Raw genomic sequence first — 20,703 nt, forward strand, 5'->3', positions numbered from 1 at the left:
ACATTGTATAAAAGTTTGATTGGGAGCCTCAGATACTTGACAGTGACGAGACCTGACATTGTGTATAGTGTGGGCATCTTGAGCAGATTCATGGAGAATCCGAGGGAGTCTCATTGGCTTACAGCGAAGAGGATTCTTAGATATATCAGTGGCACAGTTGAGTTTGGCCTTCATTATCAGTGCAGTGGAGATATTAGATTATTTAGATATTGTGACAGTGATTGGGCAAATGATTATGAGGAAAGAAAGAGCACAAGTGGATATGTGTTTTATGTTTGTGATACAGCCTTCACTTGGAGCACACAGAAGCAGAAAGTTGTAGCATTATCTACATGTGAGGCAGAGTATATAGCAGCGGCTTGTGAAGCAATGTGGTTGAAGAATTTGTTGAAGGAATTTTTTGGAGAGATTGATGAAGCTACAACAGGTCGGCGATTGCATTGGCCAAAAATCTAGTGCAACATGGAAGGAGTAAGCACATTGATGTGCATTATCATTTTATCAGAGATGCAGTAAAGACAGGTCAGGTTAGCATGGAACACTGTAGTACAGAAGATCAGGTAGTTGATTTATTCACCAAAGCATTGCCGACACCGAGGTTCGTAAAGCTATTGAAGATGCTTGAGATGAAGAAAGTCTTGGTTTGAGGGGGACAATGTTGGAATTATTTCAAACCAAGCGTTGCATCATTTAGCCTTAATTTTATTTTATTTTTATTTCTAGTTTCAGACGGTTATTAAAACTAATTTGCTATGTGTTTTTAAAGTAATACCGTGAAAGTGATAGGTAGGTGCTCTCCGTTTTTTGTTTTCCATGAAAGACAAGTTATTTTGCTCTGATTTGGTTTAGTGAAGAAAAGCTTTGGTTTTTTGAGGTTTTCTTCTCCAATTTTCTTTGTTCTTTTCTGCTTCCATCAGAAAGGCATCCGATCCCAAATAAAGCCTTAATCAGTTTTTTTCAATAATGATATTTTTGGACTTTAAGAACAAACTCACTACAAACTTTATCTAGTTTAAAGAAACTTAAAATAGCGTCAAATATTATTTTGCAGATAATTCTCTCATAATTCATACGTCTATAATTGATTTGTACTTTCTTAAGCAAAGAAAAGTTGGTGGTTCATGATCCAAATGATGAAAAGCATGGAAAACATTGCTTTTATCACTATAAGAATATCCCAAAATTTTAATGGATAACCACAAAAAATTATGAAATTTTATCAATAAATCTCATTATTGAAAGAACTTAAAAAAGATACATGCATAAAAAAGATCCACAACAAAAACTCTTTAAGATGTGCACAAATTCACTAATTTACTTAATGAATTATTAATTTATCAGTGGATGATATGAGCTATATTTTTGGTGGCATGGACCAAACCCCACTGATAACACAAGTAATTAATTATCCGTCCATTATTAATACTATCCACTTTCGTTCGAATTTTAAAAAGAGATCTTTTCTTTTTTGCTATGCTAGCTTTTTGCTGAGGTGACTCGCTACCCTTGACACTGCTTCTTTGGTGTCCTTCGGAGCTCATGGAGGTTCTCTTTCTCCTTTTTATCTTGTCTTTTGCTAATATGGATTGGCCTTTGGTCAGTGGTGGTGTTTAATTTCCTTTCATTTTTTTTTTGGAGGGGTTTCGCCATCTATGTTGAATAATAACTCTTTCTACCTCTCTGATCCTGTATTTTTTTTTTTTGGCGGGGGGCAACCTCATTCAAAATCATTCAGGGATGTGTTTGTCGGCTTATCTTCCTTCTCTATTTTTATGGATGAAGGCTTGTACCCATTGTGGCTTGCCTTCGCTTTGGATCTTAGAGGAGGAGATCCAGGCCTTAGCTGCACCCTTCGAGTTCTCACTGGTTAGAAAGTTTTTTTGTCAAATCCTTTGGATGGAATCAAAATTTTTTTTTCATTAACTTGAAACCATCAGGCAAATTTTCTATAACTCTCTTGAATCCTAGACATGTTTTGATTAAATTATCCAACGATTTGGATTATAGTAGGATTTTTGCTAGGGGTTCATATTACATTAACAACTATTTATAAAGTTAATCAAATAGTCTCCTTTATTTGATCTTAGAGAGGAATCTTCTATGGTTCTGATTTGGGTTAATTTCTTTTCTTGAGCTTTGGCCACATTTATTTTCTCAATGCATTTTATTCAGGTTGGGGTCCCTCTTTAGCTGTCCCCTCCAATTGGATAATGCTACTGCATCCTATTCTAGGCCTTCGATTGTTCATATTTTAGTCAAACTTGGTATCACTAAGAAATATCCTAATAAGGTTTGACTTGGCCTAGAAAAGTTTGGTTATGTTCAAAAAGTTTTTATGAGTGAATTTTCTTCTTTTTCTGGGCATTATAAATGTATTGGCCATGACAAATTAGAATATTTTTATTTACGTCCTCATTTGAGGAAAGCTAAAATTCAAAAAGTTAATGGTGGAATTGGGGATATTATTGATAATCAAGGTGATGTTTCCCCTATAATTCCTAACGCTCGGGATCAATCCAATATTCTTGTGGTTTAGGAAATTTCTAATGGGTTAAATCTTCTGGTGGACATTCAGGTTCCATCGGCTGTTAACATGCCGAGTCATTCTAATGTTGATGATACTACTTATTTTAAGGGTAATATTGATAATCATGGTTTGTTAATTCACTCTACAGTTGCCTTTGTAACTCCTTTCCGATTGATAATAATGTTAATATCCTCACTTATTCTAATGTGGAAGCTGCTGCTAATGAACCTTCTGGGGCTATTGAGCCTTCTAACTTTGTTTTGATTATTCTAATAGCATATACATTGATAAAACCATATCAATATTTTTTTTTTGTGACATGATAACTACAATCTAATGATTGTGTAACTTTTTCTGAGATGATATAAAATAATAACTATTTATTTACATATACATTGGTTTTGTAATCACCTTATACTTCTAAATGTCTTTGAACTAATTAATAAAAATAGGGATAGGGTTTTTATTGTTTAAGAAAAAAAATTCCTCAATAAAACATTTTATTGCCTTACCTTTTAGAAGGGAAACAAAAACCTTTATCTCTTAGAAGAGTGTCCACCAGAAGAAAACCTTTAATACATCTCCAAGCAAGAATAGAATAAGATAAAGGAATATTGTTGTTTCACATAGCCGCATAAATTAGATAACTGTCATACTTAACTCTAATCGAATTCCACACATTTTTAAGTTTAAAAAGACCAGTCGAAGAACTATTAAATAAAATGCACTCATTATCATGTAATTGTAAAGGAATGCTCAAAATTAGATTCATAAAGTCACAAGAGATTATCTCTCTAAGTTTATTAACATTCCAATTACCATTCTCAATGTCGTAATGAACCTTAGTATTGAGCCAAGTATGAGTATTGAGCATGCTATCAATAGAGCCATTTCCTAACCAATTATCTTGCCAGAAAAAGATATCACCATTGCCCAACCCCCATTGGATAAATTGCTTAGCTTCCCATCTAATATTGCATAACCTTTTCCACACCAAAGAATCAGATCTTTTGAAATTACACAAGATAGGATGCACCTCTTTGCAATACTTAACATGCATAAATTGAGCCCATAAGCTGATTTTAGCTCTAAAAGAGAACCATAATTTATGAGAAAAAGCTCGACCGTGTCCAAAATATTTTTGCAACCTAATCCACCTTCATTTAAAGCCCCACACATTTTATTCCAAGAAGCCTAATAAATGCAAGAACTATTATTCTTAGAGCCCCAACAAAATTTATTAATCAATCTCTCCAATCTAAGACAAGTAGAAGAAGAAGGATGAAGAGTATAAAAAATAAAAATAGGAATCAAGTTTAAAACATTTTTAATAAGAACAAGTCTACCAGCAAAGAGGAAATTAGAAGTCCAATTAGAAATCTTACTGAAAAACCGTGAAAATATCCTAAAAAATTTGAAATCTTTTCCTACCTTTAAAAATAGGAGTACCCAAATATTTAATAGGCAAAGAAGAGCAATTAAAGCCACAAATCCTTTTGATATCATTTATCCTACCTTGGTTAACAGACTTAGAAATAATAAAATTGCTTTTATCCTTGTTAATGGATAAGCCATTCATATTCTGAAAAGCATCTAAAAATTTTACTAAGACTTTAATATTGTTTAAAACCTATTAGATAAAATGATAAAGTTGTCAGGAAAACTAAGGTGAGTCACATTAATACCACCAATAATTAGGTGTAAAAGATTAGGATGCCTTTTATATAATTCCTTCAGACCCCTGGACAAATAATCAACAACAATAACAAATAAAGCCGGAGACAGAGGATCATCTTATCTCAAACCTTGGGAAGATTTACAGAAACCATGATTCCTCCCATTAAAGATAATAACTTAAAAAAAATAATTCTCAGTACTATTTTTAATCAGCAAAATAAATTCTTGACTAAAACCAAATAATGATAATACATTAGACAGAGGATCACCTTATTGGATGATTGTACATATCATCAATTAAAAATTCTACAAAAAATTTTCTTTGAATATACACATGATCATTCAATTTTATGTATTATAAAAATAATAGCTATTTTGATGGTTTTTATTGAAAATTATCAAATATTTTTTTGATAAATGGATTTATTGTGGATGTTATATGGAGAAATTTGGTCAAAAAAGTTATTGAAATGACTCTTTGATGAACTATAATTTACTACAAAATTCATTTTCCTTTTGGTAGATCTGATTGTTGGACATTAATTACCAATTGTCATGTAGTTAATAATCCACAAATATTTATCACTAAATTGGTCTTTCAAAACTTTTTAACTAATTGAATATCAAAACATTATGTTGATTTTCAAATGTTAATTACAGTTAAATTTTTTTCTTGATGTTCAAATCACCGTTGCAAATTCACAAGAAAATTGATATTAATAATATTAATGTTGTTTTTAACCAACTTATCTAGTAAAAATTTTTTTGACACATCTTCTACCAAACAAACATACATCAATATACAACATTTAAAGTAGAATAACATTTTTTTTAGTTAAATCCCATATAGGGATTACATGTTAATATCAAAATAAGGATTATAAGTCCTTTATGGGATCCACCACTCACTATATGCTCAGTATCGTTCGGTGCATGCTCGGTACCACTTGGTGCATGCTTAGTACAACAAGCTTGAGCATATTAATAAACACTTAGAATCAACTATTATCTGCAAAAAAGAAAGAAGCATAAAAACATTATAGCAAAATAGCAAGCACCTATGAAACAGACAAGGATTTATAAATCCCAAGGAGGAAATAATACAAAATCACAACATAAGGCAACAACCAAAGTATTAAAGTAATGACATGAAGAAAAGAAGACAACCAAAAATAATAACTAGAACCCTGCATAATAAAAGGAGCAGCCAGAGTTTAACCAACAAAGCCCAGAAAGAGAACATCCAAGGAAAGACCAACAAGAAATATCCAACAATAAAGAAATTGAACCAGAGAACCAGAAGCCACTACTCTCCCAAATAATAATGTAAAATATTACTCATAAGTTTAATTCAAAATTGTTTGAAGAATAATATACAAAATAATCAAAGTATATAGCTTATAAAAAAGATATTACATTTTGTCTCTACTGCTATTTGTTTAGGCTGCATGGGCAAACTATTATAGGTCAATGTGGTGGAGACTTATTCATTAATTAGTAAAAGGTTTAAAAACCAAAAGAGAGAAAAAAAAAACTCATGTTGAAAAGTATAATAGTGCTCATAACAGATGACAACTTTATAAGGATTTAAATAAATCCTCAAGTATAGAATACTCCTCTTTATCGTTGAGTAAGAAAGATAAGAGCAAAAAGAAACATCAGACTATGTTAACTATAGCCGTTGACTGTGTTGTATTTCTTTTTCATTAAGGACATCATTTTGTGATCATGATGAGTTATCTAAATCTAATAACTAGATAAATTAATTAAGTTAATTCATTCTTTTACTAATCATACTGAATAAATCAAGAAAATTATATTTAAAAATGCTAGTATATATGAAACTTTTCTAAAAACTTAGAAAGAAATTTGTAGTGTTGTAACTATATATTGAGATATTGGTTTTTATCATAAAAGATATTGTAGATTCTATATCATTTTGATATAGAGTCTCAAGATATGTCAAAGAATAAACTATTGGAAGTCATAGTAAGATATATTGATAAAAAAGAACAAGTTATTGAGAGATTTATTAGTATCTAGTGTTGCATAATAACAAGGGTTTCTTTAATCTGGATAGTGATGGTTCCAAATCTCCTTCTAAATCTCGCTCCTTTAAAGAGGTACTTTCCGGTAGCACATCTACAGGTGATGATCTTTCATCTCTAACTCAATCGACTTTTAATGGAGTTCCTGCTATTTTGTTATCTGATGATGAAGTCTTAAAATTAGCTTCTCCGTTTCAATTTACGCTGGTTGGAAAATTTGTTTTGCGAAGACCTAATCTGGATGCTATACATCAATTTTTTGTGTCTTTGAAACTTACTGGATTTTATTCGGTTGGATTGCTTGACTCTCGGCATGTGGCTATACAGCTTTCTAACGATCTAGACTACAGTCATATTTTTGCTAGACATTCGTATTTTATTTTTAACAGTCAAATGCGAATCTTGAAATGGATCCCTTTTTTCGACATTAAGAAAGAATCTTTGATAGTCCCGATCTGGATTTCTTTTCCTAATATTCGTCTCTATTTTTTTAATCCGAAAGTTTTGCATGCGCTGGGTTTGATTTTCGGGAGGCCTCTTCAGACGGACCAGGCTACTACGTCTCGCACTAGATATTCTGTTGCTAGATTTCTAGTTGAGGTTGATATTTCCAAAAAACACCCAAAAGTGTGGAAGTTGGTAATAGAAGTGGAACCGCTGCCTATTACTCATAACTTAGAAGGAATTTTAGAAAATCCGGAAGAAGGTAATTTAGAAAATGATACTTTTTTGGCGAATGAATGTCAGGAAACAAGTGTGGAAGTTGTTAATGATAAGATTGGAATATTTTTAATGGTGCCACCAATGAAACTGAAAATGACCCTACTATATTTGTTTATATTTAATCTATGTTTAATGAATTGGAGCATACTAATATTTCTGAACCTTATGTGACCTCTATTTCAAAAGCAAAAAGGGTTAAGGCTAATGTCTTAGTTGGTAATAGAAGTGAAACTAATGAGGAGTGCGAAGAAGGTGAATTTATTCCACCATCCAATTGTATTGATAATACTAATGGTAATCAGGACATCTCTTCTTTGGCTAATCATGAAAAAGATATTACTAAAAATTCTAAAGAGGACGGTTTCAAAATGGTCACTAAAAAGAAAGGTAAATAACCAAAAATTGTCTTACCTGTCACCCTGAGATTCACCAGAGCTCAAGCTTCTTCAAAAGATTGTAATGATTAAAGCTCTCATTTGGAATGTGAGGGGGATTGGGGGTAAGGATTCTAAGGTTAGAGTCAGTAATTTTTGTAGAATTTATAATATTCATTTACTTGTGTTAATTGAAACTTTTATTGCCAATGTTAAAATTGAATCTACTGCTAAACTTTGGGTTACTCGAAGTACTTTACAAATTGCTCTAATAAAATTTGGATTATGTGGAATAATTCCATATCATTAAATATTGTTGATGATCTACCTCAAGTTGTTCATTGTTATATTAGCATATATAATGTCACTTGTTATGCTTCTTTTGTGTATGTTGCTTGCACTAGAGTCAACCGTATCACTCTTTGTGATAATTTAAATAATTTTGCTTCTAATATTAATGTCCCTTGGTGCGGGAGGTGATTTCAATATCATCTCTAATGCTTCTGAAAGAGTTGGTGGTAATCCTCCTAACGCTAAAGCTATGAAAAATTTTAACTCTATAATTAACGATTGCAATTTGAATGATATTGGCTTTTTTGGGAGCCCTTTTACTTAAAATAGAGCTAATTTGTGGCAAAGATTAGATAGATTTCTTTTCAATAATGAGTGAATTGCAGATGTTTCTATGACTAATGATGAACATTTAAGTAGAACTCTTTCTGATCATTCTCCTATTCTGTTAAATGTTAACAATATTAATCATTATGTTTCTTATGCTTTTAGATTTTAGAATATGTGGATGTCTCATGCTGATTTTACTAATATAATTAATACTAATTGGAGTGCCCCTGTCTACCCTGATAATACATAGCTGACATGAATAGATTATGGGCTAAGTTGAGTAGACTTAAACAATATTTGAGATGGTGGAACAAAAATATTTTTAAAAATAAATTCTCTAATATTAAAGAAGATGAATTGAAAGTTACTGAGTTAGATAACATCTACTTGAATAATCCTGATTCTGATAATCTTATTTGCCTTAATAAAGCCAAGGAAAATCTCTTTCAATTGCAACTTCATGAAGAGTCTTTTTGGAAAGAAAAATCTAATGCTAAATTTGTTATATGAAGAGAATTAAGAGTCAGATTCATAAAATTATTGATGATGATGACAACTCTATTGTCTCAGATGATTTAATTTGTAAGTCTGGCATTGTTCATTTCATGAAGATTTTTAATAGTCAATGTATGTGTGCTCCTATAAGTAATCCTAATATTATTCCTAGAATTATTAATGAGGTTGATAACAATTTACTTTGTCAAATCCCCTCTGATGAAGATATTTTCAATGTGATTAATGACCTTAATGGAGATGCGGTGGCTAGCCCTGATGGTTTTTCTATCAAATTTTTTCAACATAATTGGGATATTATTAAGGTGGATGTGATTGAAGCTGTGAAGGATTTTTTTAAGGGACACTCTAATCCCAAATTTTTTTCCACCACTAATATTATCCTTATTCTAAAAAACAAAAATGGCCCCAATCATTGGAATTATTTTAGACCGATTAGCCTTTGTACATTTCTTAACAAACTTAACTCTAAGATTATTGCCAATATGCTGATAAATATTCTCCCTAAAATTATTTCTTATAATCAGACTGGTTTTATCAAAGGTAGAAGTATTTTTAACAATGTTATTTTAGCTCAAAAAATTACTCGTGATATCAATGTTAAGGTTAAAGGGGGCAACATTATTTTTAAACTTGATATTACTAAAGCCTATGATAATCTGAATTGGAATTTTCTTTATGCTATTTTATCTCTATTTGGCTTTAATGACAATTTTATTTTGCTTATTAAGAATAATATTGAAAATTGCTATTTTTTGTTTCATTAACGTTAGGAATCATGGTTTTTTTTAATCTTTCAAAGGCTTAAGACAAGGTGATACTATTTCTCCTGCTCTTTTCATTATTGCGATGGAATATCTTTCTAGGGGTTTGGATTATTTATTTCTATGAAACCCTAATCTTTATTTTCGTACCATTAGGGGTATTCCTATATCGCATCTTAGCTTTGCTGATGATTTTATCTTGTTCTCTAATGGATCTATTAATAATATTAAAGAAATAATCAATTTTCTTATCAATTTTGATAATCAAAGTGGTCTTTCTGTTAACAAAGACAAAAGCACATTTATTGTAGATAAATCTATAAACCATAACATAATTAATGATATCCAAAGAGTTTGTGGTTTTCAGTCTAAGAACCTTCCTATATCCTATTTGGGCACTCCCATCTATAAAGGAAAAAAAAAAAAGAAATTTCTTTTTGAATATATCTTTACTAAGTTTCAAAAAAAATTGACTAATTGGTCTTCTAACTTTTTGTCTTATGGTGGAAGATTGGTTCTAATCAAATCGGTTTTGAATTCTATTCCTATTTATCTGTTTCATACTTTATTTCAATCTGCTTCTACGTGCTCTAGATTAGAGAGGATGATAAACAAATTCTTTTGGGGTTCTAAGTTCAATAGCAATGGTATTCGTTGGTCTTCTTGGGAGAAGATCTGTGGTGTTTTGAACGAAGGTGGTTTAGGCTATAAAACTTTAAGTGATACTGCTAAACCTTTCTCTCATAAATTGTAATTTTTCTCTTAGAACTGATATCAGTTTATGGGCTCGCTATATGAATGCTAAGTACTGCAATAACATGCATCCGACTTTATGTTTTTACAAAAATGCTGATTTTATGGTATGGAAAAGACTTTGCAACATAAAATGGGAAGCAGAACAGTTTATTCAATGAGGGTTGGGAAAAGGTAATGTTTTTTTTCTGGCAAGATAACTGATTGGGATCTTCTTCTATTGATGCTTTACTTAATACATATTCTATCGATAATATTAAAGTCTCTAGTTGTATTACTAATAATTGCTGGAATGTCACAAAGCTTAGGGAGGTGATTCCTCCTGATATTGTGGAGATTGTTTTGAAAATTCTATTATAGGGTCAATGCAAAGATAAAATGCTTTTCACTCTTTCTTCGTCTAGTAAATTTTAGTTGAAAGATGTTTGGGGGAATGTTAGGATCAAAAAGGAAAAATCATAGATTTTTTCAGCTCTTTGGCATAAAAATTTCCCTCTCTTATTCTATTCTTGTTTGGAGAAGTATTAAAGGTTATCTTCTGGTTGATTTAATGCTCCAAAAAAAATGTTTCTATATCCCTTCCAAATACTTCTGTTGCTCAAATGTGGAGAGTATTGATCATCTTTTTGTGAATGGTTTCATTGCCCAGAAATTGTGGTCTTATTTCAGTAGTCTTTCCAATAAAATTTTTAACTCTCAACATAATAATGTTATTTCAATTCTTGAGCTTTGGGTGAATGTTTCTAAAGGTCATATTTTTAATCAGATCCCTACTCTTATTATTTGGTATATTTGAAAGGCTATAAATGATGCTAAGCACAATGATATCAATATGGATGCTTCCCAAATTATTTCAAATGTTAGACACAAAATTCTGCAACTTTATTCTTATAATATTATTACTGTTAAGAATTTAAAAAATGCACGAATATGGCTATTGCTTTTGGTATTCTTGTGAATGATGGAGCTATCAATTCGGTTGATAAAATTGTTAAGTGGATTAAACTCAAACCACTTTATGTGAAACTACATTCGGATGGGTCTGTTGGACCTAATTATGCTGGTGCTGGGGGTATTATTAGGGATCAATTGGGGTGTGTACTTGCTGCGTACGCTGCCCCTTTATAGGTTTCTAATGCGATTTCGACTGAGCTGATGGCTTTACATTATGGCTTGGATATATGTATCAAAATGGGTATTACCTTTGTGTGGATTGAGGTGGATGCTATGCTTCTTATTCAAATCATTAACAATATTGTTCCTGGTAATCCTTAAAACTTTTGTCTTATTAGGAAAATTAAGAGTTCTTTTATATATATCAATTTTTATATAACTCACATTTACCGAGAAGCTAACGTCTGTGTGGATTGGTTAGCTAAAAAGGGTTGTTCTATGCAAAATTATGAAGAGTTGGATATTCGGAGATTAAACCCTATCTTGAAAGGTATAATAAATTTGGATAAAGTTGGTTTACCTTACTTTCGTAATGTTTGATAGTTCTTTTCTTTTGGCTGGTTGGCGTATCCCTGATGTGAGGTTAATGAAAATTAGTTGGCATTTATTTAAGTGGCGGAATTTCTTTAGTATTCTGCTTCATCACTTTCTTGTTATGTATATGGAGCCGGTAATGGTTTATGTTATTTCCTATCCGTGCTAGCAGATTTTGGGTAGTATCATTATTTTTTTATTCAGGTTGAGATGTTTTGGTCTTTTGTTTGGGGGCGCATTTAGTATCTTAAATTCTGAGATGCTATTTTGGTTTGGGGTCTTTCCTTTCAGCTATCTACTGAGACGGAGGGGTTTTTTTTATTAAATTGGCTGGGTATTGCTTATAGCTGCTTTGCTTGTTGGGATCAATATAGGATGGATATTTCATCAGGTTATTGGGGTTATTTTCCAAGAAGCTATTTACCTTATCTACTGCAGAATTTTGATAGTCTGGGCATTTATCACCATCTGATCTAGATTCAGTGGGGGATTTTCATTTGGTATAATCTGGTCAGTGAGATTCTATGGTGGCTGCATGTCCAAACCTTGTCTAAAATTAAGAGTTATGATGACTGCTGGTTTACTATTTTCGTTTGGGTTTTTGGTATTATCTTGGTCTTTTTTAAATGGTATCTAAACTCTTTTAGTTTGTAAGTTTTTTGTTTATAGGTTTCTTGGGTTTGTAAGCTCATCGATTATCTTTCTTCGGACACTCAGGACAATTTTGCTTTCTACGGTTCGCTTATCTCTTTTTGCAGGAATTACATGCTGAACTGTTATCCCTTGAGATTCCTTTTTTGGGTGCTATCCTCTTACAACCCTAGTATATTTTTAGGTAATTTTGTAATGATTTGTAGAAGGAACCATCAAATTTTAAGTTTTATTTTGTATTATTTTGTAGCTCTTCTGAGCATTAGAAAGATGGAGGTTCCTTTTAAGGACCTTGTAACCTTATTTTTTATATTAATGTGTAGGCCCCACAGTGGATTTTAACATATATATATATATATATATATTTCATCTAGCACAATTGCGTTTAAAGAAACTTTTGAAGTAATACTTGACAAATATTCCTTGAGCTTACATATGATACATAATCAAGAATACGATAAGACATCCAATATTTGATGAGAGTTGTGCTTGGTGGCTATAACACATAATCATTAGAAAGTGAAATATTTGTTTGAGTTCACATTAAGATATGTGATTATTATTGAAGTTTCTCATAAAAGATCTGATGCTCTTAATGCTATAATATTAGATTAAATAATTTTGCAACTTAAAATTGGTGAGTTAATTAGTGTTCAAAGTTTGAATCAAGGAACTAATTTATAATGAGCTGGTTTTTTTTTATTTTGGAAACCCATGGAGCGGCCTACGTGTTAATATAAAAGAAGGCTTCAAAGTCCTTAAAAAAGAACTTTCAAAATTTATAATGAGTTGGTGACACTCACTAGAGTTCACATTTTCATCTTTTAATTATTCTCATGAAATTTATATTTTTTATATTGGAGGTACTTCAGATTATTAAGGGGGATATGATACATAATCAACAATCATTTTTTTTTGTTAAAACCCACCTACGGGCTTACGCGTTAGATCGGGAAAAAGTTACACAGTCCTTAAAGGGAAATCTAGCTCACGACTGCTCCGAAGAGCTACAAATAAAATCAAAAAGAAACCTAAGAGCGTGATTTCCCTACTACTCAAAAGTACAGAGCACCCTAGGAACATTCTATGAAACAAAAAGCAAAGGGAAAATTAACCGTATTCAGCATGTCCCTCTCAACAGTAGACGTCCCCTGCACAAAACGAGCGCGGAGCTCCAAAAACCTGAAAAATAGGCAGGTTTTAATGCTAATTAACCCGATGACAAATGCCGCAACAGCAAACCTACCCCAGCCAAAAATATAAGCCAGCAAACAAAACCTCAAAAGAGTTATGCCCCTTCCAGGAAGTCACCAGTAAAAACCAAGTCACCAAATATAAAATAGCAAAAATTAACATGGTATTAATATGCAGAGATACCCAAAGAAGGAAAGAGCAATGCTCCATCAGGAATAACAATATTATCCAACAATATGTAACAGAACGATCCAGCATAAGGAAGAACGCAGAAAATAGCAATACCAGCTCCTGGTATTCAACCAGAAACCAAATCACAGCGAAGACAAAAGGATGAAAAATAGAAAAAAATAGGAGGGCATATAATTAACAAACGCAACAAATAAGGTTACAACCTAAAGCACCAAACAAGCAAAAACAACCCGAAACCAACACAGCAGAGAGGGTTAGATCCTCAAATAAGGAAGCCCCATCCGGTCCAACCTGATAAGCCCTTTAATCTCCCTGGGAAGGGAAATATCATTAAAAAGAACAAAATCATCCATGGCACACCCCAACTTAGTTGAGCCATCAGCCACAACATTACCTTCACGCAAAATATGAGATATAGAAAAATTAAAACTAGAAAGACAATGATTAATGTCTCTGATTTTGTAAAAAAATTTAGGGTTATTCATGGAAACGCCATTAATATACTGAATTAAAAGCAAGGCATCCACTTCCACCCAAATGTTATTAATACCAAGAGAGATACATAACTGGATCCCATACAGCAAGCTATCAATCTCAGCTTGCAAGGCGTTATCAGCAGGGGAAGGCCCAGCATAAGCCATAACAGCCATACCCATATGATCACGAATAATACCACCACAACCAGCGTTCAAGTTATTAAAAGAGCCATCCGTATTGAGTTTGAAACAATTGTGAGCAGGGCGTTTCCAGAAAATTAACTTCTCTTTTTTGATAATAGGCTCAAACAGTAACTTCAAACCCAAATGCAAAGCAGTGTTAATACAATTCTTAAAGGACCCGACATTAATTAAATTGGCACTATGAAGTTGAAAAATCTTATTCTTTACTTTAGCAATGATATTTAAGGAATTCATGCCAATATTCTCATGCTTGGAAGCATTACAGCTATCCTATAAATACAACCAAATGAGGACAGGAATGATATTTCTAATACGGCCTTTAGTAGGAACCATCCAATCACTAAGCATTGCATTCATCGAATCATAATGAGTACCTTTAAGAACATTAAAAATATTGTCAAAGTGTATAACCACACTTTGAAAGCAATCGGGCCATTGATGAAAACGTGGTTCAGGTTTTCTAGATGGTAACAACATTGGCATTTAGAAACGATAACCAACCCTTTTTTAATCAAAAGAGAGTCAACAGGTAAGAAGTTGTGAAGAATTCTCCAAAGTAAAAAGGAGTAAGTAGAAGGGATATTAGAATTCCAAATATATTTGAAAAGATAGTTGTTGGGCAGCATCTGTCTGATCGAGTTCCAAACAACTCTAGTATCAAACTGGCCATCAGTGGACTTACTAAATAAGATGCAGTCCTCATTCTCCTCAAAAATGGAAATCTTAGTAATTAAAGTAATAATGGTATTAGGAATCATATTAGCAAGCAAATTCACATTCCAAGTGCCATTAATAAAGACATCCTTAACTTTTAAAGTAGAAGTCGATTGAGTATTTAAAAGATTATCAATAGAGAAATTATCCAACCACTTATCTTGCCAGAAATAAATGTTCCCAACACCTAAACCCCATTGGATGAATTCTTCAGCTCCCCATTTGACATTACAAAGTCTTTTCTAGTTGAAAGAATCCCCTGGTTTAAAATAACACATCAAAGGATGATTGACAGAGCAGTATTTGGCCAGCATGAATTTAGCCCATAAACTTTTCATAGATCTGAAAGAAAACCAAAGTTTATGATTAAAGGACTTAGACATATCAAACAAGGAATGAAAACCAAGTCTTCCCTCCTCTTTAATACCAACACATTTATTCCAAGAACTCCAGATAATGGAATGCTTACCATCTTTAGAGCCCCAAAGAAACTTATTAAAAATAATTTCCATTTTGTGACAGATATGCTTAGTAGGGCTTAACGTGTGCATCAGGTAAATCGGAATGGAGCTTAAAACATTCTTAATCAAAACAATTCTACCACCATAAGACAAAAAATTAAAGGCCCAAGAAGAAAGTTTCTTGTGAATCATCTTAAAAACCTCAACAAAAAGGTGAGACAGTTTCTTACCTTTAAACAGAGGGACACCAAGATAATTGATAGGAAAACTGGTCTTATTAACACCAAACTTCCTTTCCATGTTAGCAATACGATTATCAGAAATAGACTTAGCAGGAATAAAAGAGCACTTAGAAGAATTTAAAATTAAGCCACTAGCTTGTTGAAAGTTTTTCAAGAATCTAAAAAGTAAATTCAACATTTTCATAGAGCCATTGGAGAAAAAAATAAAATCATCAGCAAAGCTTAAGTGGGTAATAGGAAGACCACCATTCGTTTTGTAGTATAAATTAAGATGAAAACGAAACATATTATTAATCCCCCGAGATAAAAATTCCACAGCAATGATAAACAAGGACGGGGATAAGGGATCACCCTGTCTGATCCCATTAGAGGACTTAAAAAAACCATGGGACTTACCATTGATAATAATAGAAAAATGACAATTCTCAATACAGTTCTTGATAAGATTCAAAAATCTCACATTGAATCCAAAAAGATTAAGAATTTTGTAAAGAAAAACCCAATTCAAGTTATCATAAGCCTTAATGATATCCATCTTAAAAATAACATTACCACCAGAAATATTAGCATTAAGGTCGTTCACAAGCTCTTGAGCAAGTAAGACATTGTCAAAAATCGATCTACCTTTGACAAAACCAGTTTGTTCTAAAGAAATAATTTTAGGAAGAACAGTAGCAGCAATAAGCTTATTAAAGAAGGTACATAAACTAATAGGCCGAAAATTATTCCAGTAATTAGCACCATTAGTCTTAGTAATTAAAACAATGGACGTGGTAGTAAAAAATTTAGGCATAATAACACCTTCAAAAAATTCAACAACAGCGTCAACAATGTCCTGTTTGATAATATACCAGCATTTTTGAAAAAACTTGTTCGTGAAGCCATCAGGACCAGCCACGGAATCAGAGTTCATATTATTTAAAGTATTCAGAATTTCCTCTTCATTCGGAGTTTTGGTCAACATAACATTATCGTCATTGGAAATAATAGAAGGCATAAAATAGAAATCAGTCTTTAAATCCGGCCTAAAATTATTGTTGAAAATCTTTTCAAAAAACTTGGTACCCGAATCAACAATCAAATCGGGATTAGTAATCTCATCACCCTCAGGAGTCGTAATCTTATGAATAATCCTACTAGTATTGTTATGGTTAGCAATATTATGAAAGTAAGAAGTATTCCTATCCCCATCAACAAAAAACTTAGCAGAAGCTTTTTGTCTCCAAAAAGCTTCTTCTTTTTCCTGCAAATTAAACAAAGTATGCTTGGCATTATTCATATTAGAAAGATTGGTAATGGAGGCATCATGCATATAGTCCAAATCAGCATTGGCCACATTACTCTCAGCAAGCTTGATATTAGTAAAGACATTTTTAAAGATGCACTTGTTCCACCATCTAAGAGGTTGCTTAAGCCTCTTAAGCTTGAGCCACAGTCTAGACATACCAGTCACATTGTTGTCAGGAAAAAGAGGAGCTTCCCAATTGCTTTTAACAATATCCTCAAACATATTATCCAAAAGCCACATATTCTGAAACCGGAAAGGTTGAAAAGAGCTATTAGTATTGTTTAAAACATTAAGTAAAAGAGGAGAATGATCAGAAAGAGTTCTGGTTAAATGTTCAGTATGGGTATAAGAAAAAGTAGATAACCATTGATCATTAAAAAGGATACGATCCAGCCTTTGCCACATGGTACCTTTATTCCAGGTAAAACCACTGCCCGAAAAGCCAATATCATGCAAATTACAATTAACAATCATATCATTAAAATCCTCCATCGCCATAAAATTTGGTGGCTTACCACCAATTCTCTCAGAGCCATTAGTAATACAATTAAATTCACCACCAACCATCCAAGGAGCATTAATAGTGGTAGCGAAGGAGGAGAGTTGATCCCATAATATTTTTCTACCCATTCTAGTACAGGAGGCATACACAAAAGAAGCAAAACTAGAGATATGATTAATAGTGACATTAGCATGAATAACTTGAGGCAGATCAATGAGAATGTCAAAAGTAATAAACTGTTTCCAAAAAATCCAGATCTTATTAGAGCAATTAGCAAAAGCATGATGAAAACCCAAAATTTTACGAACAGAATCCAATTTAGTAACAGAAACGAAAGGCTCAAGTAAAACCAATAATTGAATATCATTAATCCTACAAAGATTATTAACCCGATCTTGAGAAGGAGAAGCACCAACCCCCTCTGATGTTCCAGATAAGAGCTTTAATCATTAACAACTTTATTAGAAGCTCTAGTGGCCCTAGGGGATTCAGGAGGAGCAGCCTTTTTATTTTTACCTTTTTTTTTATTGGACTATGAAGTCATCCTCCACCTTCTTGCCCTTATAATGGGAATCAGACACAGAGTCAGCATTCAAATTACTTAAATTGTCCACGGGTAAAACAATTTCGATTTCCCCTTCTTCCATCCCATCCACTTTATCTTCCAACTCCTTCAAGTCAGACCCCTTCCCGTCAGTTTTACTGCCAGTTTCCCTTTGAATAGTGCCAAAGTCATTATTACCGTTATTTAAAGAATCGCATGCCCTGTTTTCATTCCCCAAAAGTATTTTAACCGAAATAGAGGAATCAGCTTCCTCAGTTTTCCCACCAACCATTTCCTCTACATTACTAGAAGTCTTATTAACTTCATTCTCCTCATCCCTTCCTCTAGTATTATTCATATCACCCTCCACAATATTTTCCTTCAAAATCGGATCTCCATTATTAGTGTCACAAGCAGTAGACTCAGTGTCATTTTCCTTGTTATAAGGCTTTGAAGTGGAGGATTAAGAGCACCACCCATCAAGATCTCATTTCTGTCCAGCACATTAGTATCTCCACCAACCGAGACATTCAATATTTTTTTCCCTTCAGTGTTCTTTTTCAGTTGGGGATAAGCAACAAAACAATCATGAATCGCATGACCGTGAATCTTACAATGCAAGCAGAAATCAGGAACTTTTTCACTTTTTGTAAATACCCACAATTTTCAGAACCAATCCATATGTCTTTCGGATGTTTCTTAGTGATATCAATTTCCACAAGAACCCTCGCCACATAGGGTCTTGACCGATTAGCAGTAGCTTGGTCAGTTTGTAAAGGTCGACCAAAAATGGAACCTAAAGCATGAAGAACATGAGTATTAAAAAAATGTAATCGTAAATTAGGAAAAGATATCCTTATCGGTACAATCAGAGATTCTTCTTTGACATCAAAGAAAGGAGTCCATTTTAATAACCTCATTTGACAGTTAAGAATATAATAAGATCTCCTAGAAAAGACACGACTGTAATCAAGATCATTCGACAACTGTATGGAGACGTGTCTAGCATCAAGCAGCCCAATGGAAAAATTTCCGGACAGTTTAAGCTTAGCAAAAAAATTCCTAATAGCATCCAGATTAGGCCGCCTCACAGAAAACTTACCAATCAGAGTAAATTGATACGGACTAGCTAATTTCAAGATATCATCTTCCGACATTAAAAGAGTCGGAACACCTTTAATAGTAGATTTGGTAAAAGAGATTACCGGAGGAGTTGAAGCAGAAGCTCCCGCAAGAACATCACGGAAGGACCGGGATGTAGAAGCGGAAGCAGAAGAACCAGGTAAACCTTTGGCTTGAGCCTCAAACGATGAAGGCGGAGCACCCCAAACAGCCGGCGACGAACTCTTCTCCATGAGGAGAAGAGACGCGAAAGGCCAGAAGGCCAGTCAGGAACATATCCAATTTTGTTTGGTATTTTCATAGATAATATAATATTTGCAGTAATTATTAAAAATATCAAATATTTTATGAATTAACTATTAATCCATATATTACATATCTCTAAATATTTTGAAATTTTTGCTTAATTTTTATTGCTGCTTTTTATAATTTCACTCATTGGGTATATATTAAATATGAAAAATTACATAATTCTCAAAAGCACCCTATATATTTGAGAATGTGTTTTAACTTGGTTAAATATATTTGAAATATTAAAAAATTTAATCATATATCAAATTGGTTAATTATGCAATTTTTTAAAATAAATCTCTTAATTCCTTTAATTATTTACTTAATTAAGGAAAAATTTGGTTCGGTTTTTTAACTTAGACACACTTGAATTTGAATTTTATAAAGTTAAAACTTCAAATTTTAAAAATTAATTTAAATTTTACGTATTTCTAGGTATTTTAATGTTCTGAATTTTAATATTTAATCATTTTAAAAGTTTTTCATAAATTTTTATAAATATTTTTGAGAAAAATCAAACTATTCAAAATAAAATATCTTTTGATTTTAGCAAAATTTAAATCAAACATAATACACACACTTTTGTGGTCTCTAACTCCAATGAAGTTTACCTTGATTAGCCTAGTTTGTTTTTTTTTTTTTTTTTACATCTAATATATTTATTGGTCCTATGCATGTTCAACTAAACACTTGTATTTAAATATTGGTCTATGATTATATGTTTGTTGCACAAAACTCTTGTCTCTTAATTTAATTAATTTGATTTTAATTTTGTGAACTATAGTCAAGCTTAAATTATGTATCAAGACTTAGGCTTCATTTGAGACAACTTTTTTATTGCATCTTAAAGCAATTTTCTAATATAAAAATTATTTTTTTTGTACCAGAAGCTACTTTAAAAAGTAGTAAGAATGTCGTCTCAAATGAAGTCTTACACTACACTATCTAAGCATACTAGCTAGCTTACCACTATTAGTGGGTTTGCCAAATTGGGACTACATATCTTAAGATAGCTAGCTTTAATAGTTTTAATAAGTAGTATTATATAGGCTAGCTTTTGACTTAGCCAACTTTTTTATTAGTTATTTCTCAAACAATCAAATCATTTTGATTATAGTATGTGTTTAAACCTCAATCATTCTCTCATGACTGAGAATAACCTTGAGTTTGTTTATGCTCTTTTAGTCAAATTCATACCTACTATGATCTTTCCCTTTTGAATATAGTACCATCACACTACCATGCACCTCTTAATTATTCTTTTTGACTTGTAAACTTTTTGGATTGTTCCATCCCTTCTAATCAAGTTCGCACCTAGTGCAATAATTCTCTTA

At 32.3% G+C, this 20,703-nt stretch overlaps 1 protein-coding gene across 1 annotated transcript; it reads right to left on the minus strand.

The window, feature by feature from the left end:
- Nucleotides 1–13,122: 13,122 nt before the first annotated feature.
- LOC114578711 lies at nucleotides 13,123–19,311 on the minus strand. The gene is made up of 9 exons (XM_028692139.1): nucleotides 18,571–19,311; nucleotides 17,972–18,404; nucleotides 16,424–17,833; nucleotides 16,122–16,267; nucleotides 14,413–14,475; nucleotides 14,076–14,316; nucleotides 13,817–13,919; nucleotides 13,255–13,321; nucleotides 13,123–13,146 (listed from the first exon to the last, which is right to left on the minus strand). The coding sequence occupies exons 1-9, from the start codon at nucleotides 19,309–19,311 to the stop codon at nucleotides 13,123–13,125; spliced, it is 3,228 nt and encodes a 1,075-aa protein (XP_028547972.1).
- Between the last annotated feature and the right edge of the window lie 1,392 nt (nucleotides 19,312–20,703).

The sequence above is a fragment of the Dendrobium catenatum genome, unplaced genomic scaffold (genome assembly GCF_001605985.2).
Source record: "Dendrobium catenatum unplaced genomic scaffold, ASM160598v2 original_scaffold_125794, whole genome shotgun sequence".
Taxonomy (NCBI): Eukaryota; Viridiplantae; Streptophyta; class Magnoliopsida; order Asparagales; family Orchidaceae; genus Dendrobium; species Dendrobium catenatum.

Coding starts and splice junctions, on each gene's coding strand:
- LOC114578711 (XM_028692139.1), bottom strand. CDS start 19,311: ATGGAGAAGAGTTCGTCGCCGGCTGTTTGGGGTGCTCCGCCTTCATCG. Junction 14,317..14,412: donor CCTTAAATATCATTGCTAAA/GTAAAGAATAAG, acceptor TTGGGTTTGAAG/TTACTGTTTGAGCCTATTAT. Junction 13,147..13,254: donor AGAGGGACATGCTGAATACG/GTTAATTTTCCC, acceptor TTTTATTTGTAG/CTCTTCGGAGCAGTCGTGAG.